This window comes from Phaenicophaeus curvirostris, chromosome 28 (genome assembly GCF_032191515.1).
Source record: "Phaenicophaeus curvirostris isolate KB17595 chromosome 28, BPBGC_Pcur_1.0, whole genome shotgun sequence".
Taxonomy (NCBI): Eukaryota; Metazoa; Chordata; class Aves; order Cuculiformes; family Cuculidae; genus Phaenicophaeus; species Phaenicophaeus curvirostris.
In genome coordinates, this window is record NC_091419.1 from 6,443,907 (window position 1) to 6,465,110 (window position 21,204).

At 48.8% G+C, this 21,204-nt stretch overlaps 1 protein-coding gene across 1 annotated transcript; it reads right to left on the minus strand.

Moving 5' to 3' along the window:
• Positions 1 to 228: 228 nt before the first annotated feature.
• SUGP1 (SURP and G-patch domain containing 1) lies at positions 229 to 20,924 on the minus strand. Its single transcript, XM_069878302.1, has 14 exons — positions 20,868 to 20,924; positions 20,088 to 20,259; positions 19,405 to 19,508; positions 18,760 to 18,984; positions 16,639 to 16,762; positions 15,991 to 16,094; positions 14,181 to 14,304; positions 11,351 to 11,958; positions 5,303 to 5,409; positions 4,481 to 4,658; positions 4,129 to 4,235; positions 3,168 to 3,313; positions 1,754 to 1,883; positions 229 to 1,329 (listed from the first exon to the last, which is right to left on the minus strand). Exons 1-14 carry the CDS (start codon positions 20,890 to 20,892, stop codon positions 1,303 to 1,305), a joined length of 2,181 nt encoding a protein of 726 aa, XP_069734403.1. The 5' UTR covers positions 20,893 to 20,924; the 3' UTR covers positions 229 to 1,302.
• Between the last annotated feature and the right edge of the window lie 280 nt (positions 20,925 to 21,204).

Below are 21,204 nucleotides of genomic sequence, written 5' to 3' on the forward strand. Positions count from 1 at the left end.
GACCTTAACCACCCGAGCTGAAGCTTGGCTCCACTGAAAACCTGCCAGATTTCCTATCTTTATTTCCCAACCTTCCCTGATGATGCACCAGCCCACGTGGAACGTGCCAGGGTAGGAGCTGCAGGAGTGCTCACGGGGAGCTGGTAGAGCAGGAGCCGGCGCCCCCAGCTCCAAGGGCCTGCAAGGTGCTCACGCGTTTTGTTTTTTCTCAAATGAAGCCCTGCCGAATTCACCATTTCAAATGTTTTTATTGAAAGCCAAGTCCTTGACTCCACGTTGTTAAGAAAGGTTACCAAAAGAGAATCGCACACCAAGTATTGGGATTGAGGGGAAATAAATGCAAAAGAAACCAATCGACCCCACCTTGTGTTCTCAAAGATGCCTGGAAGGAAAGAAATCCAGAGCAGCCTCTCAGCCCACAGCAACCCACAGTTAGACTGCTCTCCCCAAAACTTCAGTGATTAAAATTAAGGAATAAAGGAGGTTTATTTTATTTACAGACTGAATGATGAAAATCTGTATTTTTAGAGGGGTTCCTTACGACAAAGTCAAACAGCCTTTGACAAACTGCGTTTGAAGGCTCCAGTTCTTCATCACCCAACCCCTGGTGTCTGCAAGTCTCTCATTTCGCTTGGACCCTGGGGGTGAACTTAGTGTTCAAGAAACCACAAGGCTGTCACCTCTGGAGCTGAGTGAGCTCTCCCTGCACCCCTTGGCCCTCGCAGCTGTGCTGACACTGCCTTGTCTTCTCTTTTGCCTCTGCCCCACAACCAGGCACTGGTGTTCAATGTCAGCGGAAGGTCAGGCTTTAGGACAGCAGCAGGGAACAACAGCCTGACTGAATCACAGCCCCCAAGTTGTTTTTTGCAATTAAAAAACCAAACACCACCCCAAGAGCAGCACAAAGTGCGTTTCTGAACCACGGAGTTGCTGCTGGTGGGCAAAGCACGCCTGCCTTGTAACTCAGTGCTGAGCTCACCACGAACGGAGCAGCTGAACTATTCCTACTGGTATCTTTGGAGCTGCACTTCCACTGTCAGCAGGCACCGTGGAAAGATCCCCCTCCTCACCTGCTCTGTTCTCCTCTCCAAACACCACCCAGGCCTTTTTTAACACCCGGTTGTCACGAGACTCCAGTGTGCAGCGAGCGGGCTTGCGGGGCCTTTCTTCTGGGTGAGCGATGGGATTGTGACTTCAATCAGTTTTACAACATTAGCAAATAAGAGAACGATAATGCAGTTTCATAACATTTCACAGTCAAATTACAATTGTTTTGAAAAGACATTGTCCCAAAAAACATTCTCAGTAGTAAGGTCGTCGTGGATTGTTCTGTGGGGAATAACAAGAGAAAATTAATCAAAATTGCTGTCTTCACAGAACAATGAGCATCTGAGCTTAATTACCTGGAAAGGCACTGAAACGTGACATTTCTGACAGTGAAATCGGAGGTTTCCACCAAAAATCACAAACGTAGCTTTCTAGGTGCGCTGGCACTGGGGCAAATGCAAACTTAGGAGGCTTTCACAACTAGGCAAGTAATTATTCAAAGCAACCCATGGATTCATGGACATCCACTTCCTTTGTGTGCAGAGTTTAAACTTTGGATGGACCAGTGAAAACTAGGGGCTTTTGTATTAAAAAAAAAGTCACAGCAAGAAAAACTGCACATCCATGGATGTTTTGGTAGCGAGATTCGCAGAGAGGCCTCAGTGGATTTGTCACTGTGTCTGGTCTGGTTTTAGGAGCACCTTACCAATGGATTTGGTCGGAAGCGGTAGGCAAGCATCATTCGTTTACGGAACGCCTCGTACTCATCATCCTCCTTGGTTAGCTCGGCGGGACGGTCAATGCCAAAACCAGCTCCATCCACAGCAGTCGTCCCCCTGTTCGGAAAGAGAGAACAAAGCTTCCAAGGTCAGACGTGACAGATCACTTTCTTCCCAGAAACACCTGCTCTGGGAGCACTGGGAATCATCCCCCAGAGCGTGCTGTGCTGTGACAGGCAGCTAACACCGAGCTGCTGATCGTGACTGCCATGTTTCTGTCTTGCCCTTCCCAATCAATGATGCACATTCCTAGATGGAAGCAGCAGTGTCTACATACATTTCTCACTCTTTGAAAGCTGGTGCTTTGGGCCCCTCCCTGCTGGTGCTGAACGTGCCCACCTCCCATTCCTTCACTCCCAAACAGTTCAAAAGCAGAAGCAATTCCTTTCTATCTGAAGTGGCACCTTCTCCAAGAACATCAGAGAAGGCAGAGTCCAAGCAAATCTCAACCCTGTGATGGAAAGGAACTGGCTGCCTTCTGTCATTTGTAAGCCTCGCTGCTTTGATTACAGAGATCCTTTAGCACAGGGCTTCTTTGAACCAATAAACACGGTGCTAGAGAGATCTTGTGAAAGCGGAGTGTGAGTGCTTTGTAGAGATACTTTCTATTACACAGTAAACAACTGCTATTTCTAAAAGGATCTAATGCTAAAAAGCGAAGCAGAGTATTTCTTATCCCAAATATTTGGTTTGAAAGCTCAGCATATATACCGAACAGATGATCCACCTAGAGATGCTCATCTATTTGTAGATAGAACTCTCAGGGCTGTTTTCTGGCGCCCTAAACTGGACTGAAACATGGGTCTAGAGGTAGCAAATATAATAGAACCATTTGGTTGGAAAAGACCTTTGAGATCATCAAGACCAACCATCCCTGTCCACTACTGAGCCATCCCTGAGCACCTCGTCTGCACAGCTTTTAAATCTCTCCAGGGACGGGGACTCTAACACTCAAACATGACCTTATGTTATGACCTTAAACACATGACTTAATCCTCAAATGCCCTGGGAGAGGGGAGATGCAGACAAGTGTTATTTTTATTCTATAGATGGAGAAACAGAGAAGGCACTTCTCAACAAAGGCACAGAGATCAGAAACAAAACACCCTTGGCTCAGATTGTCCCTCCAGCCTGAGCTAAAGCAACAAACCCAGGCCTCGGGGGCAGGGAGCCCCAAAGAAATCAGGAATTATATTCTCCTTTGCTGCACGGATTCTATATTCTGTTCCAAGTGATGAATTACAGTCGCATTCATCGCAGCTGCTTCCAGGAGGCTGGGGAAGGAGCATCAATTATCAGCCCAAGAGGGAAGGACTAAATCAATAGTAGAACTCTGCTTACTTGCTGACGGGGTTTTTAATCCCCTGTCCATCCGAGCCAAGTCCCTCGCCTTCCTTCCAGCCCATCTTCATTAGCATTTGATAACCTATGTTTTCCACAGTCAGTTTGAACTCTTTGTATTCAGAATAATCCGGTTCACGTCCTTCCTGCAGAGACACAAAGGCAGTGGTGGTTGTTTTTCTGATATACCTATCTTTGTGGGTCAGAGGAGGGGGAAAACTTCATCAGCCACTGAGTTCAAATGGTTCTTGCAAACAATTAATAACTCGCACAATTCCTTGGGATCCCAGTTCAGCATCACCGCAGAGAAGGAAATGGGTAAATGAAGCACTGCATAGTCTCACAAAATAATCGGCAAGAAGCAGGGAATGCTACAGCGAGATTAAGCTGAGAAATATTTAGCTCCTGTATTTAAAGTTGCACACTGGATCAAGCCTCAGATACAGTTCTTATTTAAGCCAGGAACTCCAGGGAACGTCAGACCCCATGCTGGTTCCATTATCAGGGATGCGCCAGCATCGGGATGTTCTACAGTTCAGGAAAAATTGGCAGGTACAGAAGTGTTTTGCATAAGCTTTTTGTAGGTTTTGTATTTCTTACTTTCCTGCAATCGTTTGGATAAAGATTCATATTTTCCTTGCTTGGCATCAACAACAACTTATCCTAATCGGAACAGCAGGCAGGTGGTGGTCCGAGAGGCTTGTCTGTCATTTCAATTAACCCCCAAATACCGACCCCAAATACCTGTTTTGTAATTCACTATAGCCAATCTCTGCAAAGAGCAAAAAAACTAATCCCTGGTTTCTTCTAGGAGTAACAGAGCTCCCGGTGGAAGGGCAGAAGGATCTCAAGGCCATGAGGTAGTGTGAGGAAAAGGGCTAGGCACGCTTGAGATCATTCCCTCACAGCTACAGGGCAAGTCTGAAGCACCGTCACCATCGTGAGGTCTCTGCTATTTCACCTTCAATGCCTTGAATGTCTCCATGAACTTCTCCAGCTCGTCGGGCGGAAGGAAGTCTCCAATGAAGTGTTTTCCTCTGCCCATCTGGGTCAGCTGCTCAGCCCACTCTGCCCAAGACACAGAGAGAAAACACAGCAATAACACAACAGTCTTTGACTTGGAGTTTCAGAGGGTTTGTGAAGAAGCGCAAAGCCCTGCAACAACAGATGGATATTATCTCTGATCAACAGGCAGGGAAGCCACAGAACGGACCAGTGCAAAGCAACCCTGCGACTACCAGGCCAAAAATGTCACCTTGGACTCCTCTGCACAACCTCAAAGCAAGGCATTGGCACGGCAGCTCCATCCTCACCTCGTGTCTTGTCCATCTCCATGCGTCGAAGCTGATGCTCCCACGTTCCCAGCTCACTGTCCACCTCTTCGTCGCTGTCATAGCCATGTTGGTGCTGCTGAATTGCCTTTTCCCACATCATCTGCATCTCCTGCATGGCTCGCTTGTGTTTCATGATCATATCATACATCTGCTGCATCTATGGGAGGAGAGGTGACAGTGCACTGAGTAAGAGAACCAGTTCAGAGGCTGCCACAGAGCTCTGCAGCAGAGCCCGCACCCGCCCCAGCTGCTGTACAGAATTCGGGTTATGACAACTACAAATCCCAAAAGGCTGTGCTGTTGCTTGATCTGATCCGCTTCCTTCTCAGATCAAACAGAGGCATTATGTTCTGGTTCCTCTGACAGAAGTACCTTGATATTAACACTGAGGCCTGCTGCCATCTGATCATCCACACACAGTTTAAACATCACCCTCACATGCTGAAAAAAGCCAATTCTGCTCTCTTTCCCCCAAACCTTCCAAGTCCCTGCTCACCTTCTCCTCTCTGCTAAAGCAAAATGTAATCGGCTGCAGATGTGACATAACAGACCTTATAGATTTGGGGGTTTAGTCTGGTACGACCGTAATTGGCTGCCTTAATTCATATTCCCCAAAGCCCTCTAAGATTTCTGCTGACTGCAGCATCACATGATTCCTTGGCATCCAGCACAAATCCTAGAGATTTATTTGTGGGCCACTGGGAAAGTTTCTTTGCCGTCTCCACCTTCATTTTCCCATGTAACCCAGCAATGCAGTATGTTGGCACACGACTGAATCTGAAGATCACTTTGGGGCATTACCTCCTGCTGCTCCTTCAGCTGCTTCTTCTGGGCTTCAGAGAGTTCCGTCACACCCACCAAACCAACCGGCTTCCCTTTGTCATAACCAAGACCCTTGAGGTCCTGAACTGTAATAAACACATTTTAAAAGACTTTAGAAAATCTAAGACAGATTTGAGACCAGCAAAACCATTATATCAAGATCCCCTCATGAAGTTATCCACTCATTTCACAGTTCCAGCATTGAGACACTTCACTGCGGAACAACCGCCTGGTAGGACTTTGGAGCCACAGAGGCAGGAAACCCGCAGCTCAGGAAGGCCATGAATCTGTTAGAACGAGTCCAGAGGAGACCAAGATGATGATTGAAGGGCTGGAGCACCTCCTGTATGAGGACAGGCTGAGAGCTTTGGGGTTGTTCAGCCTGGAGAAGAGAAGGCTGGGGGGAGACCGCAGAGCAGCTTCCAGTACTGAAAGGGGCTTCAGGAAAGCTGGGGAGGGGCTCTGGATCAGGGAGGGCAGGGAAAGATTGAGGGGGAACGGTTTTGAGCTGAAAGAGGACAGATTGAGACGAGATATTAGGGAGAAATGTTTTGCTGTGAGGGTGGGGAGGCCCTGGCCCAGGTTGCCCAGAGCAGGGGTGGCTGCCCCATCCCTGGAGGGGTTCAAGGCCAGGCTGGATGGGGCTCGGAGCAACCTGGTGCGGTGGGAGGTGGGACTAGATGGGCTTTGAGGTCCCTTCCAACCCAAACCATTCCACCCTACACCATCCAGCCCAGTCTTTCCTCTCCCTGGGCCAAGGCTCTGCCCATGTCATGTTCGGACTCCCAAATCAGGTCTTGCATCCTCAAGAGGTCACACTCTTCGGCAACTTGCCACACAGTGCTTTAAAAATCATCGTTCCTTAAGATTAATTCCCCTCATAAGGCTTCCTCGTGAACCCCAGTCATTGCAGAGAGCGACACTTAATTATTCAGCACTGAGTCACAGGCAGATTGGAGCCCGTCAGCATATTGTCCAACCTGTGCACGTAAGTGTCTGCTGATTACTATGTAAACAGCAACTTCATTCAAAATGAAAAGCAAATGACCACATTAGAATAAAGACACAAGCGTTATGCTGCTTTTGGAAGTTGCCATTCCCCAAGGAGACTTTCGTTTCTAATCTACAGGCTCAGAAGCAGCAGTGCCAGGGATATTGCCCCTGCTTTCAAAGAGGAAGCATTTTCAGTCTCTGCCTGACAATCCCATTGATGTATCATTCTTTCCCTGCAGCATCCCCTTCTGGAAGTGCCGCCTTTGGAATGATTTTTGCTATTCTATCAAGTATGAAATGTTTTCCTGTGAGGGTGGGGAGGCCCTGGCCCAGGCTGCCCAGAGCAGGGGTGGCTGCCCCATCCCTGGAGGGGTTCAAGGCCAAGCTGGATGGGGCTTGGAGCCCCTGATCCACTGGGAGGTGTCCCTGCCTGTGGCAGGGGTGGAACTGGATCATCAAGGGTTCTCAGGGACCGGAAGAAGCTGCTGAGGGAGGTGGTCAAATCCCCATCCCTGGGGGTGGTTTAAAAGATGGGTAACTGAGGTGCTCAAGGATATGGTTTAGTAGTGGACAGGTGCGATTGGAGTCACTGATCTCTTTTCCAGCCAAGGAATTCTATGATCTTTAAGGTCCCTTCCAACCTAAACCATTCCATGATTCTATGATAAGCCCTGAAATCAGGCATTAACGTTATCCACTGATTTACAGTGACCATATGGCATCCTGAGCTCAAAGGGCGAGGGAAAGGAAAGAGAGAGGAGTAAGAGAAACCTATTTGTAATTGCTGCACCACAAAAAGGTGCAATAGAAGAAAAAAAAAAAGAGATTTACTGTGGAGACTGCCTCACAAACTTGGTTCCTATCTCTCTAGCAGGGCTGGCAGCTCCCCGCTAAAGCACCTCAGGGCTAAGATCCCCACAGTTAAATATTTAAGGGATTAAAAGACGACACACAACCGCACTTGAAAGCGCACTGCATTTTTCAATGCAAGGGAAAAGATTTCCTCTTAATGACTGCAAAAACCTCCATTTGAATGTAAGTCCAAGCTACAGTTAAATGATGCTTCATTAATTATTCATTATCTATTAATTATGAAGCCCCATAATAATAGGATCATTGTTCATGACACCAAATGTCTACACAGCATGCTAATTAAGCCCCAGGGGTTGTCTTCTCCCTTCCTCTTACTCACACTCTGGGCAACTGATCCGAGCACTCTTATCTCCCCTCCCTCCCCGCCTGCTTTTGGCTGTGCGCTCCACCACTGGAAAGTGGCTTCCTTAACTCCCAAGAAGATCAGGCAGCGCATCCACCCTCCTTTGCACAGCTACAGCCTCTGCACGCTGGCACCGGCGCTGGAGGCAGCTCTGCAGGACGAGTTATGTAAAGCACTGCAAGAGGTTTTCCAAGGGAAGGGAAGCAGGAAGCCGGGATGTGCTCGGCTCGGTGCTGGGACAGGCACTGTCAGCTCAGAAATTAGAATAAGTAGAAAAAAAACCCTGTCTATTATTGATAAATGGCCCAATTTCTGTCTGGGAGAGTGCGGAGATGCGGAGACAACTTGAACGAACACACTCTGCCTGTTCCATGGAAAAGAAGGATCCGGCCCCAAATGTTACGTGAGACTGGGGCTCTTCAGCATCAGCCCCAGTCAGATTCACCTCCTGTCTCAGGGCATGGGAAAGCTTTCTCTGAATGCACCGAGGAAGACACTCTGCCCTTCGCAGAGGTCAGCAGCTCTCTGGCTTCGTTCTGAATTGCATAAACGCTCAGGCAAAGAGCCAGGCGCGGCTCCGGAGGCCCCGCGAGCTGGTGGCGTGCCAGCATATACAACCTCCTTAAAGGAGAAAGGTGAGGCTGTAGCATCTCTTTTTCCTTCCCAGAAAGCATATGCTGCTGCTCCTACTTGCGCTAAAGCTACATCTGGTTCGTCTGACTGCTGTGGTGCCTCGCAGGATTTGTGCTGAGAGATGCTGGAAGAGTCACTGCAGAAATTCAGCTCTGGGGGATAATTTTGGAGTCTTGGCCCAAAGTAGCACAAAACAGGCAGAGTCGACAGGAAAAGCGAAGCTCCACCCCAGGTCCAGAGCTGAAGGTAGAGAAGTCTCCAGAGCGCTGGAGCACCTCTGCTATGAGGACAGGCTGAGAGAGTTGGGGTTGTTCAGCCTGGAGAAGACTCCGGGGAGACCTTATAGCAGCTTCCAGGGCTGAAAGGGGCTCCAGGAAAGCTGGAGAAGGACTTTTTACAAGGGCCTGTAGTAACAGGATGTGGGGGAATGGCTTTAGAAATTCCACACTGAGAGTGGGGAGGCCCTGGCCCAGGTTGCCCAGAGCAGTGGTGGCTGCCCCATCCCTGGAGGGGTTCCAGGCCAGGTTGGATGGGGCTTGGAGCCCCTGATCCAGCGGTAGGTGTCCCTGCCCAGGGCAGAGGGTGGGACCATATGGGCTTTGAGATCCCTTCCAACCAAAACTATTTTGTGATTCTAAGTCACTGCTGAAGACAGAAAAGTCTATTCATAAATAAGATCAGTCAATATATTTGCATAAAAATAGATAAGGTTTATAAGTTCCTTACCCTGGTCTGGCATCAGGCAAGTGCTAAGTTAAAGATAAGGAGCTGCAGCTCGGTCTCGCATTCAGCAGGCTTGGGAAAGACATTATTTTCCTGGAATAACATCAGCTTTGCCTACAGGGTTAATGGTGCAGTCTATCTGCAGCATTGGCAGGATCCTACCTGAAGGTTCATTCCTTTCCCACATGCTCAAAGAGGAGCTTCTTACAAGAGAAGTGAACGTCCTTTAAGGACAGCAGGAGAAATCCCAATACGGAAGTGCCTGATTTTTTGCTTCCTAGTCTAAAGATCTCAATTAAAACTAATCAGACCCAAACCAACCTAATACCAGGTTTCAGAAAACTCTAATGACAGCCTGTAATTTCCCATTAGCCCACAGAGTTCACTAATCACAATATGCCTGCTCTGCTCAAGCCTTTCCGATGTATCAGTCCCTGCAGTCTGTAGGCAGTTAAGTATTTTGGTATCAATATATTTGAGAGAACCCTTGTTTTTGTCCAGGCTTCACTTTCTCCTCTCCATGATACTGATTTATTACTAAGAGTAGACAGGAAAAGAATCAGAAACAGTCCTTCACCTAATCCAAAGCAATTGCTAAGGATCAAGGACTAAGACACTGATATTTAGGTACCAAAGCACACTGTGCGACTCCAACCTTCCCCAGGAGCAGGGGTGCAATCTGGAATTCTCTTCACCTGTCAGGTTGAAGATGTTAATTCTAAGAAGGGATTAGCCCATCTGAACCGATAAAAAGGAACCCTTTCCCCTGCAGAGCATTAACAGCGCATTAACGCTTGATTTGTTATGCCTGGCAAATTGTTTGCTGTCCTTTTCTTCTGCTTGACACAAAGCCCTGCAGAAAGCGAGCAGGGAGCACAAGGAGCAAGTCCCTGTCTAATTAAGGGGAGGCTAAAGAAGCCAGGGAGATTTCAGCAGGAAGCATGCTGGAATGAGCACACTGATACCCCCGCAGCCCCCACTTCGGCAGGGGGCATTAAGATGGAATTTGATGCTTGTTTTGATAGCGCCTGCCCAGCTTCACCCTCAAAGCTTCATTATTGTCTGCAAGAGAGAAAAATACTCTAGAGGTACAAAACTAGAGAAGAGTTTTGCATCAGACTCTGCCTTAATACAAGCAGCAATTCAAGGTCAAATGAGAGAGCCACTCAGGTGGGTATCTTGTCCTGTACATTCAGGATGCATCACCAGGACTGCAGTACAGGGCTGTGATCAGAAGATGGAATCCCAAAGAAACGCCTCTCCACCTACATTTGAAGTGCTGGATTAGGAGATGGAGCCTTGCCTTCCTGACTTCAGCAGAATCTACGGACACCACAGCATACACAGCCACCTCTACATCACACCCAAGCCTAACAAAGCTGTTAATGGCTAAGCAACTACCTCTCCAAAACCCACCCAAAGACCCATGGACTCATTGGAGCAACAAATCATACAGAATGACCACACAGTAAGAATTACCTGTGAGCTCACCCTATAGCACAGAAAATTCCAGCTTGTTTTCTATTGCTTGTCCCACTTAATCTGTTCTGCTATTGCTTTGTGAGAAAGGTCCTTCCTCAGACAGGTACTTATTACTTTTTCTGTGACTCCAGCCTCATACTATTAATCCTCTCTTTGCGAACACCAATTGCGTTATCTTATGTCTTCTCTTTTTCACATCCTTTCCCCACATCACATTAATTGGGCAAAGGATTCAAAGATGCAGTCTTAAAATGTCTCCATTTACCTGTTGTCCTCAAGCGACTCAATTTCTGCATCTCTAACTGCCTGCCTAATTACCTATCTGCACATGCACCAGAAATCAGCCTCCTTGGAAGTGCCTCGATGGGAAGAATCATCTCCGAATATTCAGAGAGCTGCATTCCCTGGGTGAATTTGGCAGGTACAGTAACAGCAGCACGAGCCTCGTCGCTGGGCAAGGACTGCGAACCCCGCCTGTAATCAAATGAACTGAAACAGGTAGAAATTGGAAGCGATACTTGCGTCCGCTAGCACTCACGGAAGAGCTTTTCCCATTTAGCCTTCTGATCAGTTAAGAGTGAGATGGAAGTGCTGCCTGGGGATTTTATCCTACGATGAGGAATAAGCACAGTTCGGCCTTTGATATTTGTTTTCTGACAGCCTCTCTTCCTGAAGTGCAATAGCCCTAAAGAGTGTAGAGGCTGAGGCTGTAATGAGCTATAGCACAGCAGGGCTTTAGAGATAGCTGGAGAACGGTAAGATCCAATCCCCGGTGTCAGTGAGATAAAGTGGTTTATCTGGGTTTCCACACAGGGGAGAATTAGCTGCTAGACCCAGCTGAGACAGGGGGCTGGCAGCCGCAGAGATTACAACGGGAGATAAGACCCGCTGGGTTTTCTGTTTACAGAGCCAGCTGGGCTAAGGCAGAACGCACTCCCCAGGAAAACCAGTTATTCAACGCGATATACAGACCCACTGACCTGAAAGAGGGGAGGGAGAATCCAGCTGTTGGACCAGCTGTGGGAGGGGCAATTCAACCTTGTCCTCTTCTGGCCCCCACCTGCTCTTCCGCTTCTTTTTAGTTGTGCCTGGAGCTGTGGCTGTAGCTGCTGCTGTTGCTGTCGATGTTGCAGGAGTCGTCGGAGCTGTCTGATCAGGTGGAGTCGTGGAGGATGATGGGGAGGGCAAGGGCAAGGGTGAGGGAGCGGGAATGGGCACAGGCGAGGGAACGGGCACAGCTAGAGGTGATGGAATAGGCAAGGGTAGAGGCGTGGGAACGGGCAAGGGTAAAGGCAAAGGGGAAGGAATAGGCAGGGGCAGAGGAGAGGGAACGGGCAGCGGCAGAGGAGAGGGAATGGGCAAGGGTAAAGGTGAGGGAACGGGCAAGGGCAGAGGCAAAGGCGAGGGAACGGGCAAGGGCAGAGACGGCAAGCACAGAGGTGATGGTGACGCCTCAGGACTGGTCTTCCTTTTCAGACTGGACTCTGCAGGCGAGGGGGCACAGACAGTGCTGGTTTTGGCCTTACGGAACTCCTCTAGTTTCTGCCGGTAATACTTGTAGCCTTTGCTGTTTGGCTCATATAAAAACCTGTGAAGGAAAAAAAAGCATCCTTAGTTGCAACAGTCACACACGGGGGCTGGATAGAGCACAGTTTGGTCAGGGCTGCTCTCTCCTGCAACGCTTTCACACAACCAGCCTTCCCCTCACTTCCTTGCTCTCCAGCACCATCCTGTGTGTGCGCCCATGCAATGCAGGGCCCTGCGTGCTCCTGCAAGGTAGGCTGCAAGCTTTGGGATCAGGAAGCCTATTTCTCATCCATGAGCAAACCACAGCTATTTCTAGTGCCAAATAAACATACGGTACTAAAGGATCACATTACATTTGTGGAAACACAAAGTCCTTCCCCAGAATTCACCTGCCTTCCAGAACACGTTCAGAAAAAATGCCAGGGCTCTATAACAGCTGGGTTTCAGCTCAGAGGAAAAAAAACCACTCAGGTCTTAATAACAAGAATGCCAAACCACTGCCTGAAGAAACTTCTCCCAAGCTCTTAATTCAAGCTGGAAGCACTGACATTACCAGTCCGCTTAATTACATCACAACTCCTCCCGCTGTTCCCTCATACACAAAAACATTGCTCTGTTTGCTACTGCCTTCAGAAATAGACATCTCTGACCTTCTGAGTAAAATACAATTCCTCATCTCTGTGGGAAGAGCATGAACAACCCTCAACGTAGCAGCTACGCAAAGAAATCAATGCAGTCATGTTTGTTCCAACATGACATCAATTTGGGCTCCCTCCCACTGAAATATTGCACAGGGAAAACTTGTCTGTTCCCAACTCCTCTACAATCTTCTCTTTTCAGAGGACCAGTTTAACACTTGATACAACCTCTCCTTGGAATAGCACCTGCTCCCACCAGAAAACATGATGACAGCCCTTTCCCATCTCCAGCTGCACAACAAGCACAGGCAAACACAAACAGCTCTCTAATATACTTAAAACTCACTAAATGAGGTCTTGCCTCCCTCCACTCGAATCAACAGCACTGAGGACAGCTTCAGGGCCTAGCAGAGGGCAGGACGGGACCCTCCCTATGGCAAATCTGATGGAATCCTAAGAGGAGACTGCGTTTAACATGAACGTGCTCCAGTGAGATCACAGCAGGGTTTGAAGTAAATAATGAAGCAGCTTGGATATCAGCACATCTGCCTTGCCACACAAGGGTAGCACCCCAGAAGACAGCCAATAAACCATCAAAATATCAGCACAGAACACGGCCTGCTGAGCCTGCCTCCCTTCCAGGGAACACCGAATTGTTTGTGAGAGCAGAACAATACAACCCGGATGAGCCCAAAGGGAGGGATTAAACAGTTGTCAGTGAGCCCTGGAGAGAATAGTCCATATCAGAAAGGCTGAAGAAGATATTCCAAAGGGGAACCTAATGGCGAGGAAGCGCTACCCATACATCGGTGAAGGTGCTGCATAAAGAACCACCCAGGGAAGTAATTGCAGAGAAGTGGTGTGAGGGGTGGAGGGTGCCCACACCAGCACACAGCTACAGCGAAAGGTCACAGTTCTGGAGTCCTCAGCACAGGAAGGACATGGAGCTGTTGGAGTGAGTCCAGAGGAGGCCACAGAGATGATCCAAGAGCTGGAGCATCTCCCGTACGAGGACAGGCTGAGAGAGTTGGGGTTGTTCAGCCTGGAGAAGAGAAGGCTCTGGGGAGACCTTAGAGCAGCCTCCAGTAGAGAAAGGGGCTCCAGGAAAGCTGGGGAGGGGCTTTTTACAAGAGCATGGAGTGAAAGGATGAGGGGGAATGGCTTTAAATCAGAAGGAGGAAGGTCTGGATTAGACATTAAGAAGAAATTCTTCACGATGAGGGTGGGGAGGCCCTGGCCCAGGCTGCCCAGAGCAGGGGTTGCTGCCCCATCCCTGGAGGGGTTCAAGGCCAGGCTGGATGGGGCTTGGAGCCCCTGAACCAGTGGGAGGTGTCCCAACTCATGGCAGGGGTGGGACTGGATGGACTTGGAGGCCCCTTCCAACCCAAACCATCCCATGCTGGCACATAGAACAGAAACCAGGCGAGGAGATGGGGAAGTCAAATTCTGGGGGAAGAAATCGACTCCTGTCCCTGTGCTTTACTTTAAGCTGTGAAGCTTGATAACATCAAGGTACCACTGCTGTAAGGGCTCCATCCTTGTCATTTCAGACTCATCACATGATTGTCTGTCACCTCCCCTTTGAAACACCCAGTCCAAGCCCACCTGAGCACCCCGCCCATTACACAGCAGCAGGTTTCCTTACCTGAAAGCAGGGTTCTCTCGGTTGTTCTGCAAGGCGATAGCTTCCACCTCGGGACCCCCGTCTGCTACGAACCGGGCCAGTTTCTCAGCAGAGTTCTTTGTCTCTTCGTCGTCTGGGGGTGAAACTTTAAGCAGGCTGTCAGTACTGGGCCCAACTCACACAAGCAACAGTCAAAGCCTATCTGTTCTAAGAACCCCAAGAGCAGAATAAGGGCAAAAGGTCGAGTTTAATTTTTAGAAACATTAACACATCAACAGTTTATATCACAAAAACATGATATTGCATAACTTTGTAACCAGAGGAGCAACCATTCACACATCAGCTTCCTCTGTGGCCACAGCAGATGAGAGCAGATTAACAGATAAACCAGCTTTTGTCTTCAGGGATGGTCACTCATTTCTCTCTATCCCAGAGGAAGCTCCTTCCTCATGGCAGATGCTTTTCCATAGGGTTGCACCTCAACACTGGTTCAGTAGGCACAGTAGTGCTGGACTGACGGTTGGATGGGATGATCTTAGAGGTCTTTTCCAACCTTTATGATTCTCTCTAGCTTTTCCCAGGAGCAACAGGAAGGTCTTAAGTGGCAAACAGACACCACACTTGTGCCTACTGTCACTACACATCTGCGGGCCATTTTAGGGCTGCAGGACAGAGGAACTTCTCTATTTAACGGTCCCAATCCTCATCTGGAAGAGGTGGATACTGCAACCTTAGTCCAAAGGCACAGAGAGGGCTTTGATCATTAATTATTCAAGCGTATTTGATGTTTATAAGGAGCCAGGCAAATATGTTATTTAGCCACGACAGCCTTATATGACATTTGCTACCTGCACAGTCCCAGTGCCAGTACTCCAGCGTGCTGGCACAGGACCAGGAGGCAGAAGACATGATTATAAGCCATGGACAAGTCATAACCTTCCCTTGCTTCAATATTCCACACCTGGAAAGCATGGATAATACCACTTAGCTTCCAAACTCTTGTATCAGTCAGTTGATACTGGTAATTTCAGCCTACAGTCTATTAAACCACAATTTGTAGGAGCTGTTAACTCCTCAGTGTGATAGCAAAATGCCATTAAGGCTCCTTTCCACAGAGAAGGAAGCTGACATGGAGAGGCTGAGCGACTCAGCCTGCCAGGCAGGCTGGGAACAGGCCCTGGATGAGAAGTGATCAGCTCTTGGCCCACAGGCCACACCTCACCCACGTCATTTCTGTCTCTTAACGTGGTTAATCAGACGCCACTTCCCACACCGCCTGCCTGTTGGCAGATCAGCCTCTGCTGCTGCTTTCCCACCTGAAAACACAGGGCCTTCTTTGCAAGGATTTATGACCCAAGCAGAACACAGAGGCTTCAGACAGGGAAATGGCAGCAGAAACAGGGACTATGTTCAACAAACAAACGAAGCATTTTCAGTGATAACAAACCAAATAAGAATATCTGAGAAAAAGCGCTTCTCCTAAACGCATTTGCAGGGCTAAAATGCTCCCCAGAACACAGACAACGGGGAATCATTTCAGTTCACTTTAAGGATTTTGTAGAAACAGAAGGAAAATCTCTTTCAAGAGCCCTTTACACAGAGCTCGGTGCAGCGTGCTGTGGGCTTGGGCAACAGCCACTGTGGCACAAGGGTTTAATGCCATCACAGCGGTGTTTGATCACCATCTCCTTACATTTTGAAATGGCATTGACCGACAGCCAAATATCCACTCCAACCGCTTCCAGAATGGACGTAACATGCGATTAAAGAGAGCGAAAAAGTCAAATTTGACTTATGCAGTCCACGTTCTCCCGATCCCAGTCTTAATTACCTTTCTGAGAAGAGGATGCCCGAGAACTTTGATTCTCTTTTCTTATCTCTGCCACTTTCTTTCTGTAGTAAAGGAATTCTCTGCTGTTCTTATCATGCAAAAACCTAGGGCAGAGATGGAGAAAAGAAGTGGGAAAAGATATGCATCAGCAATAATTACACACAAACATTGATACATCGGGATATAAACAGCTCACAACAAAGAAATACAAAACAGATTACTCAGAATGCACTTAAAATGTGGATTACAAAGCCTTCAGTGTGTAGCTTTAATGTAAGGACTTGCACCCATTTTTTTTGTGTCACTTGAAGGGAAATAAATAACAAAGGAGGGAACCCACTGCCCACAGCGCATCAACAGTGGAGGAGACAGGACCAGCCCAGCAGCTGAGCTCAGTATCCTCGCGTGCTCCCTGTTGGAGAGGCAGCCAGACCTCCTCAGCTGCATTCCCAGCTCCAGCTGATCCGCCTCCTCAGCACCATCGCAGTATCGCTTTCTGCCTCAGTTTCCCCAGCTATAAAACAATTACTCAACTCCAGCGAATAATCGTTAAGCCAAACGCGTCCACGAGAACCACTTCCTGACGGTTTTCTCCTACAAAGAGACAGTGTCCTGCTTTGGGAAGACAAGAGTTATCGCCGCACTTACGAAAAGGCTGGGTTATCCTTGTAGTCTTCCATAGCGACCTTCTCTAATTCTGGTCCCCCTTCAGCCACGAACCTAGCCAGCTTTTCCACCACTTGTCGGGTCTCCGCATCCTCTGGGGGTAAAACTTTAAGCAGGCTGTCAGTACTGGGGTTCAACTCACACACCAAACAGGCAACAGGCACATTACTTCTAAGAACCACGGCAGCAGACAAAAGTAGAACGGGAATGGGAAGAGAAAGGATGAAATGGGGGATTCGTTCATAGGCAGCTGCACAAATCACAATCCCTAGGTCACTGTCAGCCTCTGTGCTCCCCTAGTAGGAGGGTAATATTCTGTCTAGGTTTTTCCTACTAGGAAAAGCCCAAGATTTGGATCACCACAGCTTAGTGCACAACTTCAACTGCATCATCGTTTGCTTCTGACAGTTCTAATCCACAGAAAACACATGGCAGGGAAGAACGGGAATTTGGTTTGTTTTTTTCAAGCCCCACATGACTCACTCCAGACTCCAGATTCCTGTTCCCAAGACACGGCTCTGCACCCAGAGAGCAGACACAGATTGTGTGGCTGGAGCACACAGTTCTTCCTACTGGGATTTGCCCACATCTCAGCCCTCGCTTGGAGGGCATCCCAACAGAACACTCGACCTCTGAGAAACTGCATTTTGGCTTCAGTGCTGAGAAAGAAACCCACTAATGCTGACAGTGGTTGTGGAGTGGATGCAAAACACACCCAATGGGAACCACACACAGGCACGTGTCTAGAGAACACGCAGGACCCGAGCTGTCCATGCTGATCCAGACAGGATTCAAACCCAGGATGTTTACATTAAAGGTCCATGTTCCCTCTTTGATCTCTGCAGCCAGGGGCTGTTTCTCACATTCCTGCAGCACATTTTACACCCGAGCTGCTCAGACTTTCCCAGTTTGTGCAGTTATGAATCCCACCAGAAACAGCCAGACGTGTTTTTGAAAACATATAATGAAATAAATTATGACACAAAGCTTGGTGTGACTTATTTAGCAGCTCCAATCTAATTTTATACTTGATTAATACACACGCATGAAATTCCGATTACGAAGCCAATCTGCCTTCTGGCTCCCTGGCCTTGGTTGCCCAGATAAACTCGACTATTTAAGCACTGCAATATTCTTTGTTGGTTTTCTGTCCTGCTTAAAGCAGTCGGGACCTAGAGGGAAGATTTTCAAATGAAACTTTGAAAAGAGGCAAGAACTTTGATTTTACCCGACTACAGTTCTGTGCCCAACATGTAATCTTATTCATTAACACAGACATTTTTTCACAGCCACTACCACACTGAGAACTTTTCATTTTCTATCATTTGAGAAACTAAAAGTCCATTTTAAATACAAGCATTATATTTGCTAGGGGAGGTTTAGGTTGGCTATTAGGAGGAATTTCTTCACTGAGGATGATGAAGCACTGGCAGAGGCTGTGAGGGAGTCTCCATCCCTGGAGGTGTTTAAAAAGCATGGGGCAATGGCACTTTGCAATATGGTTTATTAGGCATCGTGGGGTTGGGCTCACGGCTGGGCTAGACGAGAGTTGAGAGGCTTCTTCCAACTTAAATGATTCTACAATTCTAATTTATGTATTTTCTAGAGATCTCGGCACCAGAATTAACAGAGTTCAAGTGTACAAAAGCAGAATGCTTCTCGTTAGCAAACAATCAGCTCCATGAAGACCAGAAAATGTTGCTTCTCTACACATTCTTTTCACAGAGACTACAGACTGCACTTGCCTTGATATCTTAGAGAAAATAAACCTTCCTAGGCACAAGCCAAACCCAGTATAACTACAGCAAGCAACCCATCTCCCACATAGAACTCGGGCTGGAGCTGTGACTTCCAACAGCACCCAAGCCTTGGCTGTTCTGCTGAAGGCAGCACTGGAGGAGTCCCCCACCATTAACTAATATCATTTGTACTTCACGATGCAGAGCTCCGCACACGGGAACTGTGCCAGGACTATCAATTTAAGGAAAAACAATCCCACACTCCAGCGGGGGAAAGGAATCCTGTCCCCACACTCAATTCCTATCCCTAAGGTAGGTGAGCCTGCTCCTCTGAACAAACACCATAGTACAAGGCGTCACTTACCTTTAATCTCCAACCACTGTTCGTAATCTTCCTCCTCATCTTCGTCTGGCGACTGAAACACACTGAGGCGGTTAACGACCGGGCTCTGTTTGGAATGGGAGTAGTTCTTCGCTTGGTGCAGCATGCTGCTCAGGACCTGACCGGGCCGCTTCCCAAACAGCAAAGGCTTCTTCCCGGCGTTTGGTGCAGGGGCGCTTGCTGAGTTATTAGAACTTGGAGGAGGTTCTTAGAAAAGAATGAGGGGAAAATAATTCCTGTGCATCCTTACTGGTTTAATCTCAGGTTACAAATAACTCAGGCAGTAACACAGCAGCAATGGGCTAGTATTTTCAGATCAGGTTTAAGACATGGACTGGTCAAAGCCACATAATTAAATCCGAGGCTTTTTACAAGGTGAGATTCAAGCTAGAAGAGGAACATTGGTCTTTAGAGCACTTACTGGGGGGGGAAGAGGGCAAACCTCCCTATCACACCTTAAAGAAAGACTTTAATCCAAATTTAAAGGAATCATGGTTGCTTTAGAACTGATTCATACCAGTAACAGCTCATAGTGGGGTTTCTTGAACAAACATACATACAGGCAGCTCAGCAAAGCTGCCAACACCAGGAGGAGGAGGGCCTCCTGCGGCTCAGAAGTTGACCTACCAGCACTTGACTTTTCCTTCTGCAGCTTGAGAAACTGCTGGAGGAAACTGCCATCATTAACAAACTTGTTGGAAACACAGGCTTCACTGTCAGTACCGTCATCTCTGAACAGAAAGAGAAAAGCAGGTAATGGCACTCATCACCCTCCCCAGCTCCCCTCACATGCATTGATATCAAACACAAAACAAACACCTGTGACCACTGATCGCTCCCATTTAACACTGAAACACTCTGAGTTTGCAAAAGCACAAGAACCGATCTGCTTGCTCCTTACAGCATTGACCCACGCTCTCCACCTGGTGTGTTTACTGCTCCCTTTAAACAGGATTTCTGCACACTCTGCTTCCAAGAACCCCAGGCAAGCATTTAACTGGAGAATGTTGACTCGTAGGAGACACATTTGTAAGAAAGGTAGCAAACAGGAAGTAGAAGGAAAGTGTATTAACACCCCATTAAAAATATAATTGCTATTAGCATACATCTGTTCTCGCGAGCACCTGAAGAGCCTGGCTACATCAATTAAAGTGCAAGCTCCCCATTCCAACCTTTCCTGTTACCACTTTCAGCTGGCTCAGTGTTTGCCTCCAAGCTTTGTGCAGCCCATCTCCTCAATTTCACTGCACACACACGCCCATTTTCTGCCAGTGAAGCTCCCACCTAAAGGCACCACAATTCACACGTACTCGCCAAACAGAGGCAGCTGCTGGATGCTCAGGGAATTTTGCCTCGCCTGCTGCTCCAGTCGGGCCTCGATCTCCCTCTTTTTCTGTGCTATCAGCTCCTCTTGCTGAAGGATGTTTGCATTATTCTTGGCTGATTTGGACTGCGCGGCCCCAAACCACCGGTTTGCCTTCCCTGCAGGGAAAGAGGGGAGGAAAACTTATGATGAGACCCCCCCATCAATGACTCCCCGCACTGAGCAGGGCGATGGGGGTCGGCAGCTGATGGGAGGGGGGGCAGTGGGGGCCAAAGCGATGGGGCTGGGGGTGATGGGAGCAATGGGAGGTGACGGGGTGGATGACAGGGGGAAGGGGGAGAGCTGAGGGGACAGAAGGCAGAAGGGGGGGAGCCGAGGGGAGAGAAGGCGGGGGGGGGAGAGCCAAGGGGAGAGAAAGGAGGGGGGGGAGGCGAAGGGAGAAAAGGCGCGGGGGAGCCGAGAGAAGGGGGGGGTGGAGGCTAAAAGGGGGCAACAAAAGAGAAAAGGGGGAGCTACGGGAAATGAAAAAGAGAAATACGGGAGAAGAAGAGAGGTCGACAAGCAGAAAGGGCGATGGAAAAAGAAGGGCGCGAGGGAACAGAAGGGGGAATGTGGGAGAAGAGGGAAAGGAGGGGTACGGGGGCGCGCTGGGGGACGATGGAGCCTTGCTCCCCACGCCCCCGTCACACTGGCTGCCCACACGGCGGCGAGGAGAGCACCGAGCCCGGGGCCCGCGGTACCGGGCGCTCGGCAGGACCGGCCCTACCTGGCGCATCCCTGGCGTTGTCCATTTTGGAGCCCCCGTCCCACAATGCACCGCGGCGGGAGGCGCCGGGCGGCGCAGCCGCAAAGGCTTCTGGGACTTGTAGTCCCTGGGGGGGGGCGCCCGCTCTGCCCGCCCACCTCCCTCCCTCCCGCCTCCCCGCCCCGCTGAGGCCCCTCAGCAGGTTGAAGGGGGGGGGGATCCCTGCGCCCCCCAAGCTCCTTCCCCAGCCCTTTCTGCCACAAGAAGCCGCTCCTATTACACAACAATTCAATATTTTTTTTACTCATTTCCCAAATATAACAGAAAAACTTATAAGCAGATAGAATAAATTCAGGCT

What these genes read in the sequence shown, in the direction of transcription:
- SUGP1 (XM_069878302.1), bottom strand. Translation starts at nt 20,892, where the DNA reads ATGGACAACGCCAGGGATGCGCCAG. An exon ending in CAACGCCAGGGATGCGCCAG is followed by an intron (nt 20,260 to 20,867) that starts GTAGGGCCGGTC and finishes CTTTCCCTGCAG; the next exon opens with GGAAGGCAAACCGGTGGTTT. An exon ending in AAGGATAACCCAGCCTTTTC is followed by an intron (nt 16,095 to 16,638) that starts GTAAGTGCGGCG and finishes TCTCTGCCCTAG; the next exon opens with GTTTTTGCATGATAAGAACA.